This window comes from Galendromus occidentalis, unplaced genomic scaffold, assembly GCF_000255335.2.
Source record: "Galendromus occidentalis unplaced genomic scaffold, Mocc_1.1 scf7180000076500, whole genome shotgun sequence".
NCBI classification, from domain to species: Eukaryota; Metazoa; Arthropoda; class Arachnida; order Mesostigmata; family Phytoseiidae; genus Galendromus; species Galendromus occidentalis.
This window is the reverse complement of record NW_003804489.1, coordinates 787,144-807,376: the sequence shown is the minus strand read 5'-3', so window position 1 is coordinate 807,376 and position 20,233 is coordinate 787,144. Positions and strand designations below refer to the sequence as shown.

Here is a 20,233-nt window from a genome sequence, read left to right as displayed (position 1 = left end):
TCAACCCATATTCAGAATTCTCACGAGTCGGTCAGACATTAAGTTATGCGGATGATGAGGAGTACAGAAAATTTGAAATCAGTGATATTTCTACAGGTCGCTCCGGGATCGGCAGCCGTTTCAGCGGACGGCGCGACGGTGATTCGACGTCGTCGTCGATATTTTTGAGCGATAATTTTGAAAGGTCTAAGAATGAGGGTGATTCTTCGAGAAGAGAGAAAGTCAAGGGCTTCGAACGACAGCGATATTTCTTCTCGGTCGAAGACGCACAGGAATAAGTGGTTGTACACTAAACCAAGTTGTTCATCACTGGTGTCGCCATGACACCGTTCCGTAGAAAACCCGCAAACTGTTTGGACAGATTACGAATTCGGTAGAATTGCTAGGTACCAAACAAATATACATTTTCATTCAAATTTTTAGAGCGGAGTATTCTTCGACTCTTTCCAGTATTCCTGGCTCTGCGAGCGCCCGCTTTCGGCCGAAGCAGAACACGACAGCCTGAATGCAGTATACCAGGATTTCGAGGAAACCCTTCAGTCTGCGCGCGTTCCTATCGAGCAGAGACTCCCGCCGGATGGAGGCGGCGCCGACTCGCTCCTCTCAAAGGTAACAATCTGAAATCCCGGGGATCAATGGTATACCCACCCTACGCCCGACAGCCGTCGTTGAAGTCTACGTATCTACCTTAAAACTTCATCCTCAAATCGATCTACCCATCGCTAAGATCATATCCGAAAGCTATTAATTACAACCGTTCGAATCCTTTTGGGTCACGACGATGACCGTTCAAACGATTCAGAGTCGAACAATTCGGTGTCGATAGCGAGCGATGCCGTGAGATCCAGGGCAATCTCAACAGAGACATTAAGAGCATTAGACACTCGTTTATAGCCTTTGCTCGAAACAGCCGCTCTCGACCAGAGAGTCGAGTGTTATGAGTTATTGCCCCTGGCTTACAAATGGGACCAATTTTTTCTACCCTAGGAGCGTTCCCGCGCGATCGCCACTCGCGTAATGTTCCGCGGTGACTGGTGGAAGGTTCGTGCCTGTGGACTATTTCCCGCAAGTGCTCGTGCTCCTGAGTGTCTCGTTATCCTAAACTGATGAATTGATTTATTTTGGTGCCTCATCGGTGGCGAGATCGTTTTTCGGAGAGATCGGACGCGATTCGCGTATCTGCCGTTGGAAAACGCCCGGGCGATCCGGCTGATATATCAATTGGATGTCATCATCGCTCCGTAACTTCTCTCTTTCAAGGAGAATCTCAATAGCTTCCATTCGGAAACAGAACTACGAGTACTAAAAATCTCACTTCCACCTTTCGACCCTGACAAGTTTCTTTTACGAGAACTGAAGTCCACAGTGTCGGAATGACGGCATACCGTCGTTTGCGGTGCACTTTTTCTTACTTTCTTATTTTGAGCACATTACAACGATCCGGGGACGTCTCCAGAATGTCAGATTACGACTTTAAATGGAAAATTCTGAAGCCGACGATCACAATGTCTAACAAAAAATTCTGGCACCTTTAGCTTCCGGAGGGCAGACGTCATGTCTACACGAAAGAAGAACAGCAGAAAGCTGAAAAGCTCCTGGACATGATCTTCGGCGACTATCAGGACCTCGACGAAGACGACGGTTTCGTATCGATACGCCAACGAACGGATTCGGTCTCTTCGACCGGATCCATCGAAACTATATCGAGTTTGAATTATCCCTCCTCGAACGTAAGTTGTCAGGAGAGAAACCTCCCCTCGAGTCGATAGAGATTCCGCTCACTAATATCCAAAGCGAATTGATTCGCTTTTAATCAGCGCGGAATGCTCACTCGATATGGATGCTGTACGTGACTGGGTCACGTAGTGGAAAACGCATCGCTCCGGTTACCGAGAAACGATATCTGACATGGGACTAACCACGCGCAAAACCGCTTCGATTTCACCAGAGCGTCGCGTCGAGGCAACTCGAAATGACTCTAGCTTCTCTGAGTCCAGCGGGGAGCGACTCGCCTCCGTCTTCCCGGATCTCAATAGACCGCACAGCGCTTTCTAAAATCCGTAACCAGCTATCGTCGTGCTTGGAGAAAATGCGCGACCTTGAACTACAACTCAAAGACGTCCCGGTACTTCAGGTAGCTTGACGCAGCTTCTAGAGGCGGCAGCTATTACTAAAAATCGCTGATCGCGGCCTCCTAGAGTCATTATTGCAATAGCATTCAGTGCTTATGAACAAAAAAAAATATCTCTCTCCCGGAAACGGATACATTCGCGACCGCACTGCGAGACGTTTGATTTCTCACCAAGTTTCTTGATTAGGTCAAATTGTCGGTTCTCAAGGAGGAGAAACGCCTACTGAAACTTCAGTTGAGAGCCAAGAACCGCGGTGACGATTCCGCAGTGACGGGATCCCCTTCAATTTCGTCGATACTGGATATAACTTCTGCTGGCGAATCTCATACCGGAGATGAGACTCTAAACCAGTTGAGAATCCCATCACTTCTCCAAATCAAAACGCTTACGCCACCCCGTGAGCCGCCTCGCGTGCCTCCGATTCATTCAGAAGAGTCTATACCCAGACTTGCTCCTTTGCGATCTTCGTCGCCGACCCTTTCGCGGGGCAGAAGATCGGCGGCGGACAACGAATCGTCCGCAATTTTATTGAAAGACGAGTTATGGGACGAAGCCACCGGCCAACCGCGCTACAAGACAGAAGGCGATTCTTCGCAAGATATCGCCGACTATCTCAAAGACGCTTCGGTCAACGAGCCCTTGATTATCCCCAAGTGAGTTATTCTACCCTGCGCATCACTGGATCGATCCGATGACACTCCCATCGGTCGACTGAGCATCCCACGAAAGCCCATACCGTACTCCGGGAAGATCCTCTGAATTCTGGTTGTTTTCAGATTCTATAATCATACCGGGATCAACTGCTGTGCCGAAACCCGAGATCGAGGTACCCACACCGACATGGTCCACACACGTCACGCGGGAGTGGGATCCTCATCTCCTTTGCCGCCCCCCTTACGCGAAGTGTCTGAGAAAAAGCACCTGTGTGATCAATGCAATGAAAGTTTATTAAGACCCAAGCGCTACCCGAGAACATCGGCGACTCAGACAACCCCTGAGAAAGCGAAGGACTGTTCGGACTGCTCAGAAAGACGTAAACGCTCGCTAAGATCGACTTCCGTCAACACGGATTCTGAGGAGCCACCTAAGAAAACACCAAAAGAAACATTCACTTTTGACGTGTTGGATGGAACTTCAATCCTTCCGAAGCCTTGTGAAGAATGCGAAAAGCGAAAGCTGACGCGATCGTATTCGGTCAGCACGTCAACAGTGCCTTCGTCAACCCGTAATCAGTCCACGGATCCCATGGCCGAATCCCCGTCGATGTCCAGGTGAGTTCGCATTCGGATTTTTTTATCGCCATCCGACATGCGACAAAGGCTCATTTCGTGAACGATCGAATCAGTGGTCCTCTGCGAGAAGATTGTCCTTTATGCTGACTTGGCATTTCCCGCAGAAAAACTGCTCCGTCACCTCCCCCGAAACCGAAGAATTTCACCAGGAGCGTCGGTGTCCAGAGTTCGTATGCCGTCACAATCTCGCAAAGCGTCCAGGTATGTAGATCGATCGCTGCCTATTTCGCGAACTCGCTCATCGCAGATGTGTCTGCGGATTCTATTCGAGACGTTCCGCGCTCAACAGGTCAATCCGGAACTAGTCCGCACACGGGACTCTTCGTGTCAAAGCGATTCTCGGCTGAGCCAGCGTCAAGTCGGAACTCAGAGTGAACGGCTCCAGACGAATACGAATTCCGTAGCCAGCGGAGATTTCGATGTTCGGCACTCGGTCTGTGATAGCTGTTCCAGCAAACGGTTACGCAGCGTGGGAACCGGTGAGTCCCATGGGAGACGGTGATAAGGGCTCGGATGGATTAGGGGAGCATTCGTGACTCATTCGCGATCGCGCTCCGTGGTCGTATCCCGGTGCATTCAAATATACCTTGATTTAGGTGAAATAACGATATACGACGAGTGCTGCAATCGTTGTGGCGTCAAAAACAAGAGGGATGGCGGTGTCCAGTGCAATATATTGACGGAAAGCAACGTTCAGAGTTCGAAGGAACCTCTCGAGACATGCGATAAATACGTCCTCACCGACGACCCGTACTGCGAGGATATCACTGAGGTGAGAGAACTGAGCATCCCGATATGATTCCCCCGATTTTTCTCATTCGTAAAAGTTTCGTCTCAGACCCTTGACGGTGCCGCGGCCGTCTGCTCGACGCCCTCCACTGCGACGATGGGTTGAGCCTTCGGGGATCTCCGACCCGTTTGCAATGCAGGGGGCGATCGAGAAATTAGGTGTTCTGATTTTCCGCGCGTCGGTCCGCCTCGTGACATATTTTCTGCTCATACCGCCGTGCTTGACGCTCAATTGTTTTCATTTCGTTCTCAAGCTCATCGCGATCCCGTGCGAGCGCTGCGATGTGGAGCGCATAGATTGCGGCATGGGAGACGAGGACGTTTTCGCGGAAAAGGTAGAGCCCGAGTCCATGAGATTCAGTTTGTATAACGTCGTCCCAATCGAGATGCATGCGGAAACGTTACGTAGTTCCCAGCCCGACGCTTCCGCATACCCGGAGTGTATCGAATCCGTCATTCCAGGAAACGCCGAGGAAAGCAACCGAAGAGGTCGGAGTCATGACCGATCATTCCATCATAGAACCTCTGTGTTTCCCGCCGCAAGCGTCCGGAACCTCAGCCGGTGCGGCTTTGTCCAGGACCTCATCGGCCTCGTCAGTGAGTCATATTACCGGAGCCGTTCGTCTCTGCGACAAATGCAACTGTGCGATAGAGAGCGTTGCGAAGGACTTCATCGACAAGAACGAACACGACCCCATCGTGCCGAGCCTGCAGAGTCGAATCCCTAAGCTCAACCAACGGGGACCGCGAGCTCCGCCTCGCAGGGCGAAACCCGCAGCTTTTGACAGCGTCACCAAGTCGTTGAGGCGCGACGTTAGCGTAGACGACCAACAAATTCTCGCGCAGAATCAAAGTCTCCCCGAACCCGCGGAAAGGACAGGCGGAAAGTAAGTCTAGAACTCGGGAGTCGGTTTGACTCAGTGATTGCTTTCTCATCATCATCATCATTATTATCGATCTCACAATCGTTATCATCGCGAATGCCTCTGGTGTGATCACCGGCGAAAATAATTGGCAGAATTGCTTTCCGTAATCTACTACATTTTGGGAGATCGCGTCATTCCCTCGCGCAGTACATTTGCGGCGATGCGATCTATGACAATGCTTTTTGAGATCATTCCATCAACATCCACCTAGTTATCATTATCATCAGCATTGGAAGCGGTGGATCCGAACCCAAAATTAACTCCTGCTTGCTAACTCTCCTTAGAGGTACAAGTGACGGCTTCGAGAGCGACTACATGTCGGACTCGTCCTCGGACGACGAGGACGCTTTCGTGCCTGTGGGTCGAATCATTTGTCACATCCCGACACCTGTCGAGACTGGAGCTGCTTTGCTTGCTGTAGACCCGGCTGGTAGTTTGGTAGTGTGCCACAGTAGTAGCGGATGCAGTGATAGCGGAAGCAGTGTTGGCATATATGAGAGCTTCAGCTATTCACCCCCTGGCCTGACCCGCAGTAGGGAGACTGCACGTGACAAGTAAGTCGTTCGCTTGAAGGCTATCTAGCTTCTCGAGAGCTTCCTTAGACTAATGACCCAGAGCGAGAGCCCGGATCCGATTGTGTGGAAGACTCGGGAGAGTGTAGATTCTCTCCCCGTTTCTCTGGAACTGAACAATTGTCCCATTGAAGGCACACCCTGAGCCGAGACATGGACATCGCATGCAACATCCTCAACGAGTATCTCCAACGACCTGAAAACAGCGATCCGAACAAATTGGTGAGATTCCGACGTTCTTCGAATCGACTCGTAGAGAAATCCACAGAGACGCTTCCCTCCTCATCGTGGAAGCTGGGCCGCTAGAGTGGTGAGATTAGAATCCAGGGCGGTGGATTTGCTCACGGAAGGGTTCAATTGTTTGCAGAAATCAGCGTTGCAGACCATTCAGACTGAATGGTTCAAAGTGACAAATCGCGTCGACATCGATCCCTATCAGATTCAAGACTATCTGGAAGAATTCGATAAGATGTCCAATCACCTGCTGCATCGCATCGTCAACATGGCGGACAACAATGTAATTACGTCAGAGAACCCATCGGACTATGCCTTATGGATCCTTCGGGAGCTGACGGCGGAAAATTACTGGAAGACCGAGGATGGACACACCGTTCCCATAGGGCCTACTATATCGCCGCGAAACGGAAAACTGACCAGCTTTTCTTTCAAATTCCAGGGCAATACTGCGCTTCATTATGCCGTATCGCATGGCAATTTCTCCGTGGTGACCAGACTTCTCGACTCAAAAGTGACGGATGTCAACAAGCAGAACAAAGCCGGGTACACGCCTGTCATGCTTGTCGCACTCGCCGACGTCGACAATGACTCCCACAAAGTGACAGTTCAAAGACTGTTTGCCACTGGTGACGTCAATTCGAAGGTACGCTAGTTTTCCGACCCTCGTATAAAGAAAACGAAGACGCAGTTGGGCTCCTCCATAGCCCCACGAACATTACTCCATTGTAAAGTCCGCTATCCATACAAAACACTGTGTGCCCCTGGTCAGCTTCGAATTTATTTGCGTCGATCTTAGGAACCTATTGATGAGCGATATCTTATATGATCACGAGCCGCTCTGCTCACTCACTCGATGGCTTCGATGAAGCTCAGGAACATAGAACTGTCCGCGAGACCTTCAACCTCTCGATTAGCGTCGACGATAACGCAAGCCGGAGCCTGAAGGATAATGTCATACAGTTGTCCGAGTGTTCCCTCGTCGATTGGTAGGACCGGCACGCGGGAAGGCCCTTCGATTTTCTTCTTGGTACCTTCAATGCTCGTCATGGCCTTGAGGACGTCGGTCTTGGAAATGTATCCGTAGGAGGTTTTGTACCGACCGTCGTCGACCAAGATGCAGGACACGTGTGGCTTGTTGGAGAATTCCATCTTCGCGTGCGCGAAGGTCGCTCCTGGCGGCAAGACGACCGCGGGTTGAATCGGGAAAGACCTCAGAGGTTTGTCGTACCACGAAGGTTTTGACGCCGGTTCGGAAAACTCCCGTTTGGCGAAGTTCCTCTCAACCATCCACTCGCTCGACAGAAACTTGGTCATGTAGTTCCGAACACCGTCGGGGAGGACAACAACGCAGCGTTGACTTTTGTTCAGAGTCTTCGCCGCCCTGAGGGCACCCGCTAGCGCAGCACCGGAACTTCCTCCACATAGCAGTCCTTCGTCTCTGATGAGACGGCGAGCCATCTCGAAGCTCTCTGTATCGTCCGTTCGCAGCCACGAGTCGGCCAGATTGACATCGAGTACCGAAGGGATGAAATCGTATCCGATACCTTCGACCTCGTAGAAATCCACGCCCGGTCTGCTTTTTTCGTACGAATCGGCGAGGATCGAGCCATGGGGATCGAGTGCCACGATTTTACAAGACGGTAGTTTTTCCCTGAACTTCTTGGCAATCCCGGTGAAAGTTCCGCCGGTCCCCGCGGAAACGACGACCATGTCCAATTTTCCATCACATTGCTGCAGAATTTCCTCGGCCGTTGTGTCGAAATGCGCGATCGGATTGTAAGGATTCCGGTACTGATCCAGGATCACGGCACCGGGGATTTCCTTGCACAACTTCATGGCGATCCCGACGTGAGAGTCCGGATCGGTGAATCCGGCGCTGGTGCGGGATCGGATGATTCGAGCACCGAGTCCTCTCAAAACATCGATTTTCTCATTGCTCATTTTTTCCGGGATGACAATTATACATTTGTAGCCCTTCACTGCGGCAGCGAGCGCCAAACCGATCCCGGTGTTGCCAGACGTTGGCTCGATGATCGTGGAGCCCGGTTTGAGCACGCCGTCTTTTTCGGCTTCCTCGACCATTCTCAACGCGATCCGATCTTTGACACTGCCACCCGGGTTGAAGAACTCACATTTGACCAACATCTCGCACTCGATGCCCTCTGCCTCTGGAATTTTATTCAGACGGACCAGAGGCGTTTGTCCAACGACGTCGAGAATCGTATCGCATATCGGTGGTCTCGTCGTGGACTTGTTGTGTCTGTGCGGATTCTTTCTGGTCTCAGACGGCCATTCGCACTTCATGACCGCATCGGGTAGAGTACCGTGAGGATCTTCGAAGGTGTTGTATCGGTACGCCATCTTCACGTAGATTCTGCAAGCAAACAAGAGTTGAATAATTCGATTGCATGTCATCGATGAAGAATGAAGTGCACTTAGTGAGACATGAGGCTCTCTCGACGGCACAGCTGCGCTATGCATCCGACGGCGGAAATGCGGCGAATGATTGCAGAACGAATCAATGGAACGCGATTTCGGTGGTATTCGGAGAAATAAGCCCCGGACCGCATTTGTAAAACTACGGTGGAGACACTCACGCAAAGCGCTGCGCCAGCGTAAACACAAGCACGGGGGCATCCTCCTTCAAACCGGAGCGACCCGGGTTCATTGGTAGGACAAAGCGAACTAGGAATTCATCATGATGAGCTACTTACTTAGGAACGAATCAGAGCGGTCGGGAACAGCTCCACGTTCTATTGAGCGCCAGCAAGTTTCCGCTGGATGCACTCCACCGGTGTCTAGCAGATCGAATGTTTCTCGTCTCCCTCTCCAACAATGGGCGAGAGCTTCCTCCGTGAATTCGCTCTCTCCCCGCTCCGCGATCCAGCCATCAATTCACCGGCGGGAATATCCCATGGGAGTTTATGCGAAACTTTCAGAATGTCCCGAATTCGAATTCCTTCTGCGCGCTCTTGTCGAAGAAGGCGGGAAGTGGGGCGTTGAAATCTCGGCTCACAGTAATACGCTAAATATATTATTTCTCTCCCGCGCAGGCTTCTCAGAATGGACAGACTGCACTGATGTTAGCTGCCTCGCACGGCAAGGGTGAAATGGTCAAAATGCTGCTTGACGCCGATGCGGATCCGAATACGCAGGACAACGACGGATCCACTGCGTTGATGTGCGCCGCCGAACACGGATACATCGATGTAGTTCGGATACTTTTGGCCAATCCCGACGTCGAAATCAACATCGCTGATAATGTGAGAATACTCTCCCTCTCTCTCGCCTGTGACTTCGTATTTCACGGAACTCATTCCCCTCCGACGAGTACGAAGATGATTCTAATTGAACCTTCAAATCGTAGGACGGCCAAACCGCTCTGTCTATCGCCATGGAAGCTGGTCACAAAGACACGGCGCTGCTAATCTACGCCAGTTCGAACTTCTCTCGAGGAAATTCACCCGTGAGCACCTCGATCTAGCTGTCATTCGATTTTCACATCGAGATCCCGCGTTCGAGTCTCTGTCCGAGTCTGGTGCACCCTTTCCTGACGCAGATCCCCATCGAGAACTCGTGCTTAACGAATGAAATTCCAATTTTCAGTACTCGTCTCTTCGTGGACGAAAGTCTCGAATCTCACCTCGAGCGACGCCTCCGCCATCCAGACCCTCCAGAACTCCTCCACCGAGTCGACCATCTCGAACTCCACCGCCGCCGTCACCCTCCAGATCGCGGAAAGGATCGACGTCGTCTGTGTCGAGTTTCAGTAGAGCATGGTTCTAGGGAGGTTCTGGCTCAGAGTTGGGAATCCGTGGACGATACCTAGAGTATAGATAGTCATTTTTCGAATGAAATCAATCACCGTTATGTCTACGATGGATTTGTGGATCGCCAGAACGGATCGTCTGAAAGAAAACGATTCGCATTCCCAAACAAATCATTGTTAACATTCATTGATTGGAACTCCATCGGGACTTCGAGAATGTCGTTGATTATACAATTCATATCAGCTACCCCGAATGAGCTTGAGTTGAGCATAACCTTTAGCAGAAGGCTTCTTCAACAACCTTGATTGACTCACCGGAGCGAGTTGTCTCGGACGTGCCAGTGTCAAAATGACTGTCGATTTCAAATGAATAACGCGTACGCTGAATAAACCGAGGTTAACGGAGTTTTAATGTTACTTCTGGTCTTCATTATGCTGGTGACCCGAACCCGCGGATCTGCTCCTCAGCGAGCAGGCCCTGGCCGCTCAGTCGAGAAATTAAAATTGCCGAAGCCGCGGCATGACCTCGAGAAATGTTTTCAAAACTTGGGCGTGGCGATCTTCCCCCCTGGTGGGACTGGAGAAATTCCTGGGAAGGCGTGAACGAGGCAAATTCTTGGAAGAGAATTCGGATCTGATGGATCGAATCGTCAGCGAGTATGGTCGACAAGCGCACCCTTCACATGGCTGAATATGGAAATATCAGGTCAACCCCAGCCCCAAGGGCCACGGGGGACCCTGCGAAGACGGGCAGAATCGGCAACTCATTCTCTCCAGAGCGTCGTCAGAGCCTCGGGATCGATCCGTATAAACCCGCCGGAGCTGGTCAGAGGGACACGGCTCCGTCCATTCGAGTCATTGGGTCCCTTTGGAATTCCTCCTTAAAAGATCTCCGCTCAGTATCAGAGTCCATCTGGTTCTCGGCTTCTGCAGCGTACTCCCGAGGCTCGCTTTTCCGTCGTGAATGAACGAGTCGCGTCCGCTCCGTGTATCGACGATTGCGATCCCGCACAGTGGCGCGCTCCCGTGAGCATGCGTGATGTGAGTTTCTCCAAGTGTGACCGCTCTAGTCCACGTACCCCCTCGCGGATGAGCCCACACTCTGCCAGCTCACCACTCGGGCGACAGCCCAACAGACTGAAATATGCCGCAGATTCGTAACAGGGCCAAACGTCCGTCCATATCAAAATGTTCCCCCGTGCCGGAGGAACAGGAACCACTGATTGTGGAAGAAGAGAAACTTCACATCGCTAGACAAACGAAGGACCCGCTATGGATAACCTGTCTCGAGGTAAGATAGCGCGAGCTCGCATGACCGCTGTGAAACTTCTTACCGCTGATCAGCCGCAAGGCCAAAGATCAGCGTTTCGGAATGTTGAGGAGATTCGATTCCATAAGAGAGCACTGTCGCCTCCAGATATTCGGGGTAGCCCTGTTGGTGTTCCTGTTGTGGTTCTGTTGGCGGCACGATGAACTCGTCCACCTCCAGACGGCGAAAATTTACGCGAATCTCGGCCATCCTCAAGCCCAGCATGTCCTCGCCCATCGATACCTCAACGGCTCAGGTGAATACCGGTAGATCTCCCGTCGCATTTGAGTATGTGGATATCTTCCAGGGGTCGGATGATTCCAAGAGAACCTAAGTGATTCTCCGATTAGGTGTGGAAAAAGATCATGCAGAGGCCATGAGATGGTTCCGAAAGTCCGCGGACCAAGGTCATCCGCATTCAGCGTACAACCTGGCTGTTGGCCACATGCAGGGACTGCCGACCGATGTTCAGAAGGGGTAAGTATCCAGCAGCGTTCCGGACGGGAAGATGAGCCCTCTCATCGGATATCGACTCCGAAATTTACTCTGGATCTCCCCTTTCCAGAGAAGCTCGGAAACTAATCAAGCACGCGATGGAGAATGGCGTCGAGGAAGCTCACCACATCTACCACACGGTTTGCAAAACTGGAGAACATTGCGATCATTGAAGCCAAGGAAAGGATAGCTCTTTCATCCCCGTAGCGTTTTCACTCCAATAAATGAACAGTGCTGAAGAATCCGCGATGACTGTCTTGCAAGCAACCCTCGATGCCCGGCAACTAGACGATCAGGTGTAGGTTTGAATATCTCTAGCTTCGCGGAGCTCACGTCGAGATGATTTTTAGGATCTGCGGGAATCGCGGTGGCCCTTTGGTTCGAATACGCGGTATGTCCTTGGTTCCATCGCAGGTTCCATCGCTTGCGAGTCCTTGAACGAGCCCGAGCTCTTCTCAGGCCCGCCAAGGACGGAAGGGAGAGTCAAACATGAGCGGGTATCTCGACGAGAAGCTTTCCGGTGGTGCATCAGATGCCGTCGTCCTAGAATCCCGACGTACAACTCCAAGTTCCTGATCGCGTGTTTGAGCTGAGTTCCGTCGACCCGAAGTCCGGGCTAAGCAAGACTGGCGTAAGCCGACAGTCTCGAGAAATTCCGGAATCGTTCCCGAAGAGCAGCGGACGTCAGCGAATCTGGCTTCACGCCATATAGTACCCCGTGAGCGCGAGGAGGGAGCCCCCGGGAGACGGGAGACCTGCTCGATCAGTCCTATCGAGCAATTAGTAGCTCACCTTCATCGATCAACGAGCCGAGGAAATCTATGACGATGTATTAGGTCGAGTTAATTGAGGTCGCTTGCCCTGGAGAGGGATTCGCAGCGTCCTCCTCGAAGCGAGGAAAATCCCGATCAGACGAGCCGCTCGGTCCGCTACGAGTGCATATTTGAATTTTCGCGCCACGGGTAGCAGCGCTCCTTTCTGTCTGTTGTTGTTCCTCTCCCCCCTCATCCCGGTGTGCACTGCACTCTATTAGTGACACCGGTCCGGAGTTCTCCCAGAATCACCGTCGGGATGGAGTACTCGAACCCGATGGCCCCACCGGGCCTCCCCGTTGCATCAGAGTAAGTCCGATGCGCTTGACTGTTCTGGAATTATTCGCAGAAGGGCGATACAGTTTCTCCTCCTGGGCCGTTGGGGGAATCAATTCGCACTGCCGATTGTATCGTTGGTGATACTTGCCTGAAATAAAATTTGGGACTTGCCTTGACACCCTATCTCGATGCGGTGTGATTATCCTGGTCTGAGTCGAGTATTTTACAGAGCGAGCGTCAGAAACATGACGAATGCGGACTTCCGGAAACTCATGATGACACCGAGATCGGGAGCCACTGGTGCGGGTCGCCCCGGCACCGAGAGGTCGACCACAGCATCGATGCCTGCCCCGAAAACACCTGCAAGCGCTTCACAGATCGATCGAAAGAAGAAAAAGCAATTCTACGCAAATTTGCGTAAACAAGAGGTTTGTGAACCTGAGCTAGCTCTGGGAGCCGAAATCCCATCTGCCCCTCGTAGACTCGTCCAAAGACTGGAACGATGAGAGTGACATTCAAAATTCTCTTGAATCACAGGACGACAAACTGGCTGAGCTCGCGTCAAAGTATCGAGACCGAGCGAAGGAGCGGCGGGACGGACAAGGAGTTGATGACGAAGCGATCACCGCAAACGCGGGCTATCACGCTGTCGCGCCGGATCTCAAGTCGTAAGTAGGCGAAGTTGCGATGTCGCGAACCTCCCGAGGGGGTTGCATGGTACCCGTCCATGTTGGAACATGAGCCCCTCAGACCTTCGGAATATATTCACGGATCGCTTACTCACGCAAAATTATTCCTTCTCTCGTCAGGAATCTCAACGCCGCCGAACGCCGTAAGCAACAGATTCAGGAATCGAAATTTTTGGGAGGAGACATGGAACACACTCATCTTGTGAAAGGTCTAGATTATGCCCTCCTGCAGAAAGTTCGCAGTGAAATTGAATTGAAAGAGGTGGGTGTTTCAGGGCATTCGCCGCTCGATTCGAGATGGGCTCTACGTATTGAGTTTATGGGATGAATCGATCCTAGGCATCCGATAGAGCTATCGAGTACGTGTTCCCACGTTTCAACGTCTTACCATTCTCTCTCGCAGGAGGTAGATTTCGAGGAGGCTCTCAGAGTCGAACAGGAAGAGAAACAGAGTCAGGACAAGAGAGCTAAGGAAGAAGTCGAGGAACAGGGGAAGCTGCAGTTCCGCACGGCAATGGCGAAAAACATAAATCGGCTTCTCTTCGCTCAGAACTCGACGAAAGTCGAGCGGAACGAACTCTTTCTACCCCAAAGAATGGCCTACGTCATCGAATTGGATGAGGGTGAAAGCGATATCCCCACGGCTCTGATCAGGAGCAAGCAAGACTGCCCTGAAATGGGGCTGGCTTCGACCTCGCTGACGACGAACGATATCGTCATCAACAAACTTACTCAAATTCTCGGATACCTGCGGTGAGTCCCTCTGCCCCGCGAGCAGGATTTTTCCCGGCTCCTCAACGCTCGCCTGGATTCCATCCAGTCTAATCCTCCTTTCCAACCCACCTTCCAGATCTGGGTTGAGTATTCGCAAGAACAAGAAACGTGTCGGGCTCGAGGAGAAAGAGGAGAATCAGCCGCGGCCGGACTCGAATAAGGAACCTCGGAAGCCGAAGGATTCGGACGTCAGCATTTTCGACGACGTCGGAGACTATAATCCTTCGAAGGAGAAGCGTCGGGAGCGAGATGATCGAGATCGCGACGACAGAGACCACAGACGTCACAGACAATCGTAAGAGCTGAACCCAGCGTTAGACTCCCGCTCCTCAGGGCAGGAAGGAAATCGAGACTCTGTGCCATTCGAATGGATCGACTCTGAAATCGTAATTTTGATTGGGACCTTTTTCTTAGTGATCGACGAAGGAGGGATCGGGAGAACGACACGAGGCGCGACGACAAGCGAGACCGTGGTCGCGATGAAAAACAAGAGGCCCGACCGCGGTATTTCAAGGATGAACCAGAGGACAAAGGACCCAAAACGCTCGAAGCAGAACAGTCGGATGCCCTGCTCAAAAACGCTCTGACGTCGAAAGATCCGAAGGATGGGCGATTCAAGGATAGACTTGCGAAACTCACCCAGCAGGGTATGGAGCATATCGCGATCAATCCCATACTGCCCGTAGAGCCCGTAGAGCGTGTTTTATTCGCGATTCACCCGTCGCTCATCCGGGATACTCGGTTCATACTCGAGATATTAATTGGTATTGATTCCTCAGAGGATTACTACAGCGAGTGTTATCCTGGGATGCCTGAAAATGATGACGCCATCGTCGATTCGGACGAGGAGGAAGATCTCAGCAAAATGGACACCGGCAAGAAGAAGGGCCCACTGAATCGGTGAGGGATCCGCTCATACGCAATACAATGTCTCCCTGATATCCTCGGTGGATTCGTTAGAATGTTGTGCTAAGTTTTCGCTCCTTCCTCTCTCAAGTTGGGATTTCGAAACCCACGAAGAGTATGCTGAATACATGGACCAGAAGGAAGCCATGCCCAAGGCAGCTTTCCAATACGGTGTCAAGATGACAGAGGGCCGGAAAACCAGAACGACCAAGGCTGCTGGTCCGATGGGAGGCGCGAGAAAGGTATTTTCCTTACAATCCTTGAGTCGACGAGCTCTCAACGGGCTTCCGCTTTCGACAAATGTACTGATTCGCACTCTCCGATTTCAGGATAAGATGAAACTGGATCGTGAGCTTCAGCAGATCACTCAGATTCTAGCGAAACGCAAAGGCGGCGATGGCGAGAAATCTTCGAAGCATGCCAAATATGACGACTGATTGTTGGGCTACTTGATAGCAATGTTGCACTTTTTGTACTCTAAATATCAATAGAATAAATCTGTATATCGTTCCTCAATCGAATTCTGAGTCCCGCTCCCTCGGAAAGATCTCACAAAAATCAGAACGACGAGTGCTCGCGGCAATTCTGGAAAATACTCGTCTCGGAATATCACGGCGCAGCCTACTCATGAGGTCAGTACTAATTGACTCCGCAACGCGAGTCGTAGCTAATGTTCGAATCGTTGACGGAAACGAAGCTCGATCCGAGAGAGTTACCTGCGGAGATTTCGGATGTCGTCGAAGCCTGGAGGGGTCTACACCCAAATCTGCAGGTTTTCCTGGCTCATACTGTTCTCCCCATCCTTGATATGCGCCCTCGTATCCGCATGTCTGTATACGATTGTCTACATCTTCGTGACGTGTTTCCCAGTTCTGAGGAAAATCTGCATCTGCCTCAGCAAATTCATTGAGATGCCATACGCTTGTATTGACAACAGCATTCACGGACGAGACTTTCACGATGGCTATCTCTACATCCTTGCTTGAACGAACTGGCTAATGGAACGGCTGTTTGCATGACGAACAGCGAAGCAGAATGGAGGGATCGAGGTGAGCGCTCACCAGCCGCGTGGTCGAGGCGTTTCGCAGTTTACCCATGGTGCCCCTCCCCGCCTTCCCGGAAAGCTGTGGTCGAGAGCAGGGCTTTGAGCTGAATGAAGTTTCCCAAATACGATGCCTGACTTATGAGAACTTTCTTATGTACGAGAAATATGAGGATCAGAACCAGAATATCCGGCTCATGTTCACGAACATGGAACAGAGTGACTGCAGAATACGGAAAAAATCCGTTCCCTTACGAGCCCCGACTGACACATTCGGCGTGATCCGGATACGTTTTCCCTGTTGACGGATCGTCTCTTCCACGGACATCCCTAGGCTACCAAGAGAGAGCCGGCCCTCATTGACTTATAACCAGACTTTATTGGCAGCAACATGCCACTGCTTCGTTATCTCGTTCCCACGTCTCCGTTGCCCATTTGCCCATGTCCCGACACCCCTCCCCGTGGGGTTGCATTTCTCAAATGAGTCATTCGAACCAGCTTACGACTAACTAGAATGAAAATTCGAATTCGCCTAGAGCCGAACCTGCCACATGTGGCCCCGAAGAATCGTGTAATCGGGAAGACCTTCGACGGGACCGACCGCGGCGACGACGGGGCACTTGTCATAGAGATACTCCTCGCAGACCTTTCGGAGCGTCGCTGCGTCCACGGCATCGATACGAGCCTCCAGTTCGTGGAGAGGGATTCGTCGTCCGTAGCAGAGCATTTGACGTCCGATATCCTCGCAGATGGATGTGGTTCCGTCGAGCTGTAGGAGGAGATTTGTCTTGAGAAGGTTCTTCGCTCGGGTGACATCGGCTTCGGTGGCGCCGGTCACGAGCCTCATCCACTGCTCTTGAATTTGGAGGACCGCCCGTTGAACTTCGACACCGTTGGTCGCTACGAAATAAATTCCCCAGAGACCGGTGTCGTTGTAGCAGGTGTTGAACGATTGGAAAGAATGAACCACCTGGTCCGGATCGGCTGCGTAAGCCGCGGCGAGTCGAGAGGTCGCGTTGTTTCCACCTCCATGGGAGCGATCCCACGAGCCGATCATGGTGTTGCCGATCATGAGAGGAATGTTGTCCGGATTCTTCCAGCCAGCACCCTCGACAGCAATGGCTGCGTGCATGAAAGGCATGTCGTCGTCACGCACTCTCATGTCGGATCCAGTGTAGCGGCAGGGCATTACGTCATAGACCTTCTGATCCATCGAGTTAGACACTTTGCCGAAGTTCTGCTCGGCGAGCTTCACGAGTTCGTCGTGGTCGATTCCGCCGGCTCCAGCGATCACGAGACGAGAACCAGTGTAGTGCTCCTTGATGTAGGTCTGAAGATCCTGCTTCTTCAAGGATTTGATGTTCTCAGTGGGACCGAGGATTGTCATGCCGAGAGGGGTTCCTTGGTATGCCACCGAGTGGAGATGATCGAACACCACCTCTTGAAGGTTGCCTTCAACCTCCTCCATCTCTCTGAGGATCACAGATCGCTCGCGCTCGATTTCTTGCTCGCCCAACTTAGGATTCTGAGTGATGTCGGCGATGATGTCGACCGCCTTTGCCACGTCCTGGAATTAACCGAAAATTAAGTGGAAAAGAATAATTATCATTATGCTCTGATTTTTTCTTCCTGAGGAGATGGCGCATGGGGATCGGAATGCAAAAGACAGTCAGCTGTCAAGATCCTCTGTAGTTTCTGGTAAGAAGGTCAAAAGGATTGAGTTCCCCCATGCCCCGGCGCCCGCGAGGATATCGCGGTTCTCTCCAAGGACTTCTCCATAAAAATAATGTCTCTCACCTTGGTAAGACATTTGGCGTAGTAGACCGTCTGTTCCCGGGAGGTGTAGGCGTTCAAGTGCATTCCGGCGTTCTCGACCTCAAGCTCGAGATCGGTCTGACTGCGCTTCTCGGTTCCCTGAAGTCGGAAAACGGCTAATTATTATACGCGAATCCCGATGATTTTCGGAGAGAGTTCACCATTCTGTCATAGCAAAATCGCAGCCCAGGATGTCACGGAGCTCGACATCGTTTGGTCGATTCGATAGATGTGACCCCGCGCGGAAAACATCTAGCTCACCTTGAAAGCCATGTGCTCCAAGAAATGAGCGACACCGTTGGTTTTTCGGTTTCATATCGACTTCCTGCATCGATCCACACGCCGACGGTAGCCGTCGGACCTCCATTATTCTCGGTGGCAACGCGAACACCATTGGACAGGGTGGTCACGCGGGTCTCCGGGATGTTCAGGAGAGTCTGCGAGAAGGTTGTGCGTGCCAGATGCGTGAGGGAACGTTTTGGAGCACCCGAGATACGGGCGCCCGCGCGCAGAATCGCTGCGAAGGGACGCATGATGAAGTTTCCAGGGAACTGAACTGACTTTGCAGTGCCCTCCTCGCTGTGACCAAAACAAAAGCAGAGGGTCGTCTGCTAAGCACCAGTCGGTCGGCCTTCCCCGATGGCAGCAGAGGCCAATCGTTCCCCATCTCCATCCTCTCAAGCGGGCTGCTTGAGAACTCCTGGAACGGATTCTCGAAGGTACGCCGCGGAAATTCCGGAAGGAGCCCGCGGCGAAACGAACAGACTTCTGGCTCAATTAAGGATTTCCCGTTTCGGTCGGAGTCCGTCGAGTATGTGTGTGGTGTTTATGCCCGCGAATCGATACATCAGGGGGGCAGTGTGAGGATGCGACATCGTCGGGTGATCCTCTTCTGCCAGATATCGGATCAATTAGCAACCGGGATTCAGGTGCTCCAAAGCACCCAATCGAGGATCTGAGCGCTCATCTCGGAGGGTGCGCGGATGTCCGCGAGTTTCACATGGGGATCGTGTGTCCCGCTCCGGATTCCGCTAGATCGGCGCGCGGCGGCCGTAATGTACTCTACAGGCAGAAGGCGGGAGAGTCCCGCCTTGATAACTAAAAAACGTGAGACCGGAATAAAGGTATCAACTCGAAAGGAGACAACGGGTGTCGAGAGACGCCGTTCACTGGCTGTTGGCTACCCCATGGGAGACCCCACGGCTCTCGGATAACGAGATGCACAGTCCAAAAATAAGATCTGTACATGGAGACGGGAATGTCGATGATCCCTGGCGTTCGATCGATATTAGGCGGCTCTTCCGGGATGCAGCGCGATCCACTATAGGATCACATCACGGGGAATCGCTCATGTCAGGGCCGCGGGTCCTACAGGTCTAAGGCTTTGATCCCGGGATCCTGTACGATCTTCCGCGATATCCGATATGATCCCGGAGGGTTCATGAGGATGGCGCCGTCCTGAATTTTTGCTGAAATAGCAGGCCGAATGTGAAGGTGATTCCCAGACCAGTTTCATCGGTGTTCGTGATATCGGGAAGGATCCCTCAGGATTCCTGAGGATCGCGCATCCCTTGAACGCTCGCGCCTGAACGGAGGGACGTCGAGCGTCGTCCCGATCCATGGCGCGACCTAATTGGTTAAGACAAGGATGGAACATTCAGATACCCTTGGAGTGGAACAAACAGATGATATTTGAGACCCGTGTAGGCTCCGGTCGAAAATCGAGATCGCTGAAGGTGGCTCGCGTTCGACCACTGTGTTCAAAAATTAGATCTACGACTGAAGGTTCGCAGAGCCGAGAAAAAGCAGAAAAGTCACGAACTCCTAGTCGGATCTCTAGTGGCGAGCACTTTCGCTGCTCGAGATATCAACGAGCCAAGTGAACCCTGCGGTTAACCAATCGTTGTCCATCTTCCATCATATCGGTATTGAGCTCCTCACACAGGTAATTTCCGGCCCACTAGGTCCTGGCTCTAAACTTCTGATACTCACATGGTTTCTGACCGAAAGGGTCTGAACTGAATTGTCTCGCCGCGCGATCTCCTTGAAATATCGCGCCGGTCAGAGTGATGAGATCTTCTCTGAAAAAAATTGCCCCGAGTTCAAATTTGGAGTGCGATCCTCAAGGACGTTCAAAGATTCTCTCTGAAGCTGCGATGAGTCTCGGAGGTTCCCGGGATCCTATTCGAGGTCCGCCCGCCCAACAAGGCACGTTCAAGGAAGGCGGGATCCCCGAAGATCCCATTCAGAATCTGGGGATCCCTGCTCTATAGGAGCCCGAGGGTGACGCGATCTTCAGAGCCCTCCGAATGATCCTATCGGGTATCGAAGCGGGTTTCGGGAGCTGAGCATCCTGGGATTTCGATGCTCCGGAAACGTTGGAGGGAGCGCCGGT

General features: G+C 52.0%; 4 protein-coding genes and 1 pseudogene across 4 annotated transcripts; 3 read left to right on the top strand and 2 right to left on the bottom strand.

The window, feature by feature from the left end:
- The first annotated feature begins 880 nt into the window (after positions 1–880).
- On the top strand, positions 881–10,123 carry Kank (KN motif and ankyrin repeat domain-containing protein 2 kank). Its single transcript, XM_018642060.2, has 16 exons — positions 881–1,041; positions 1,536–1,730; positions 1,949–2,134; positions 2,319–2,785; positions 2,909–3,403; positions 3,529–3,625; positions 3,714–3,903; positions 4,021–4,196; positions 4,354–4,548; positions 4,676–5,100; positions 5,846–5,933; positions 6,079–6,228; positions 6,388–6,591; positions 9,002–9,211; positions 9,316–9,414; positions 9,555–10,123. Exons 1-16 carry the CDS (start codon positions 1,018–1,020, stop codon positions 9,732–9,734), a joined length of 3,381 nt encoding a protein of 1,126 aa, XP_018497576.2. The 5' UTR covers positions 881–1,017; the 3' UTR covers positions 9,735–10,123.
- Cbs (Cystathionine beta-synthase) lies at positions 6,705–8,748 on the bottom strand. Its single transcript, XM_003739338.2, has 2 exons — positions 8,663–8,748; positions 6,705–8,322 (listed from the first exon to the last, which is right to left on the bottom strand). The coding sequence occupies exon 2, from the start codon at positions 8,307–8,309 to the stop codon at positions 6,795–6,797; it is 1,515 nt and encodes a 504-aa protein (XP_003739386.1). The 5' UTR covers positions 8,310–8,322; positions 8,663–8,748; the 3' UTR covers positions 6,705–6,794.
- Positions 10,124–10,861: 738 nt separating the features above from the next.
- On the top strand, positions 10,862–11,694 carry LOC108865232 (uncharacterized; annotated as a pseudogene).
- An 853-nt stretch (positions 11,695–12,547) lies between these two features.
- LOC100902676 (IC cytokine homolog beag) lies at positions 12,548–15,491 on the top strand. The gene is made up of 10 exons (XM_003739372.1): positions 12,548–12,642; positions 12,842–13,040; positions 13,150–13,280; positions 13,422–13,563; positions 13,705–14,054; positions 14,152–14,370; positions 14,490–14,722; positions 14,855–14,975; positions 15,073–15,223; positions 15,311–15,491. The coding sequence occupies exons 1-10, from the start codon at positions 12,593–12,595 to the stop codon at positions 15,416–15,418; spliced, it is 1,704 nt and encodes a 567-aa protein (XP_003739420.1). The 5' UTR covers positions 12,548–12,592; the 3' UTR covers positions 15,419–15,491.
- An 891-nt stretch (positions 15,492–16,382) lies between these two features.
- Positions 16,383–18,430, bottom strand: UQCR-C1 (Ubiquinol-cytochrome c reductase core protein 1). The gene is given in 4 exon segments (XM_003739337.1): positions 16,383–17,590; positions 17,821–17,937; positions 18,100–18,140; positions 18,143–18,430. Coding segments are annotated over 4 exon segments (1,422 nt in total). The 5' UTR covers positions 18,372–18,430; the 3' UTR covers positions 16,383–16,555.
- Between the last annotated feature and the right edge of the window lie 1,803 nt (positions 18,431–20,233).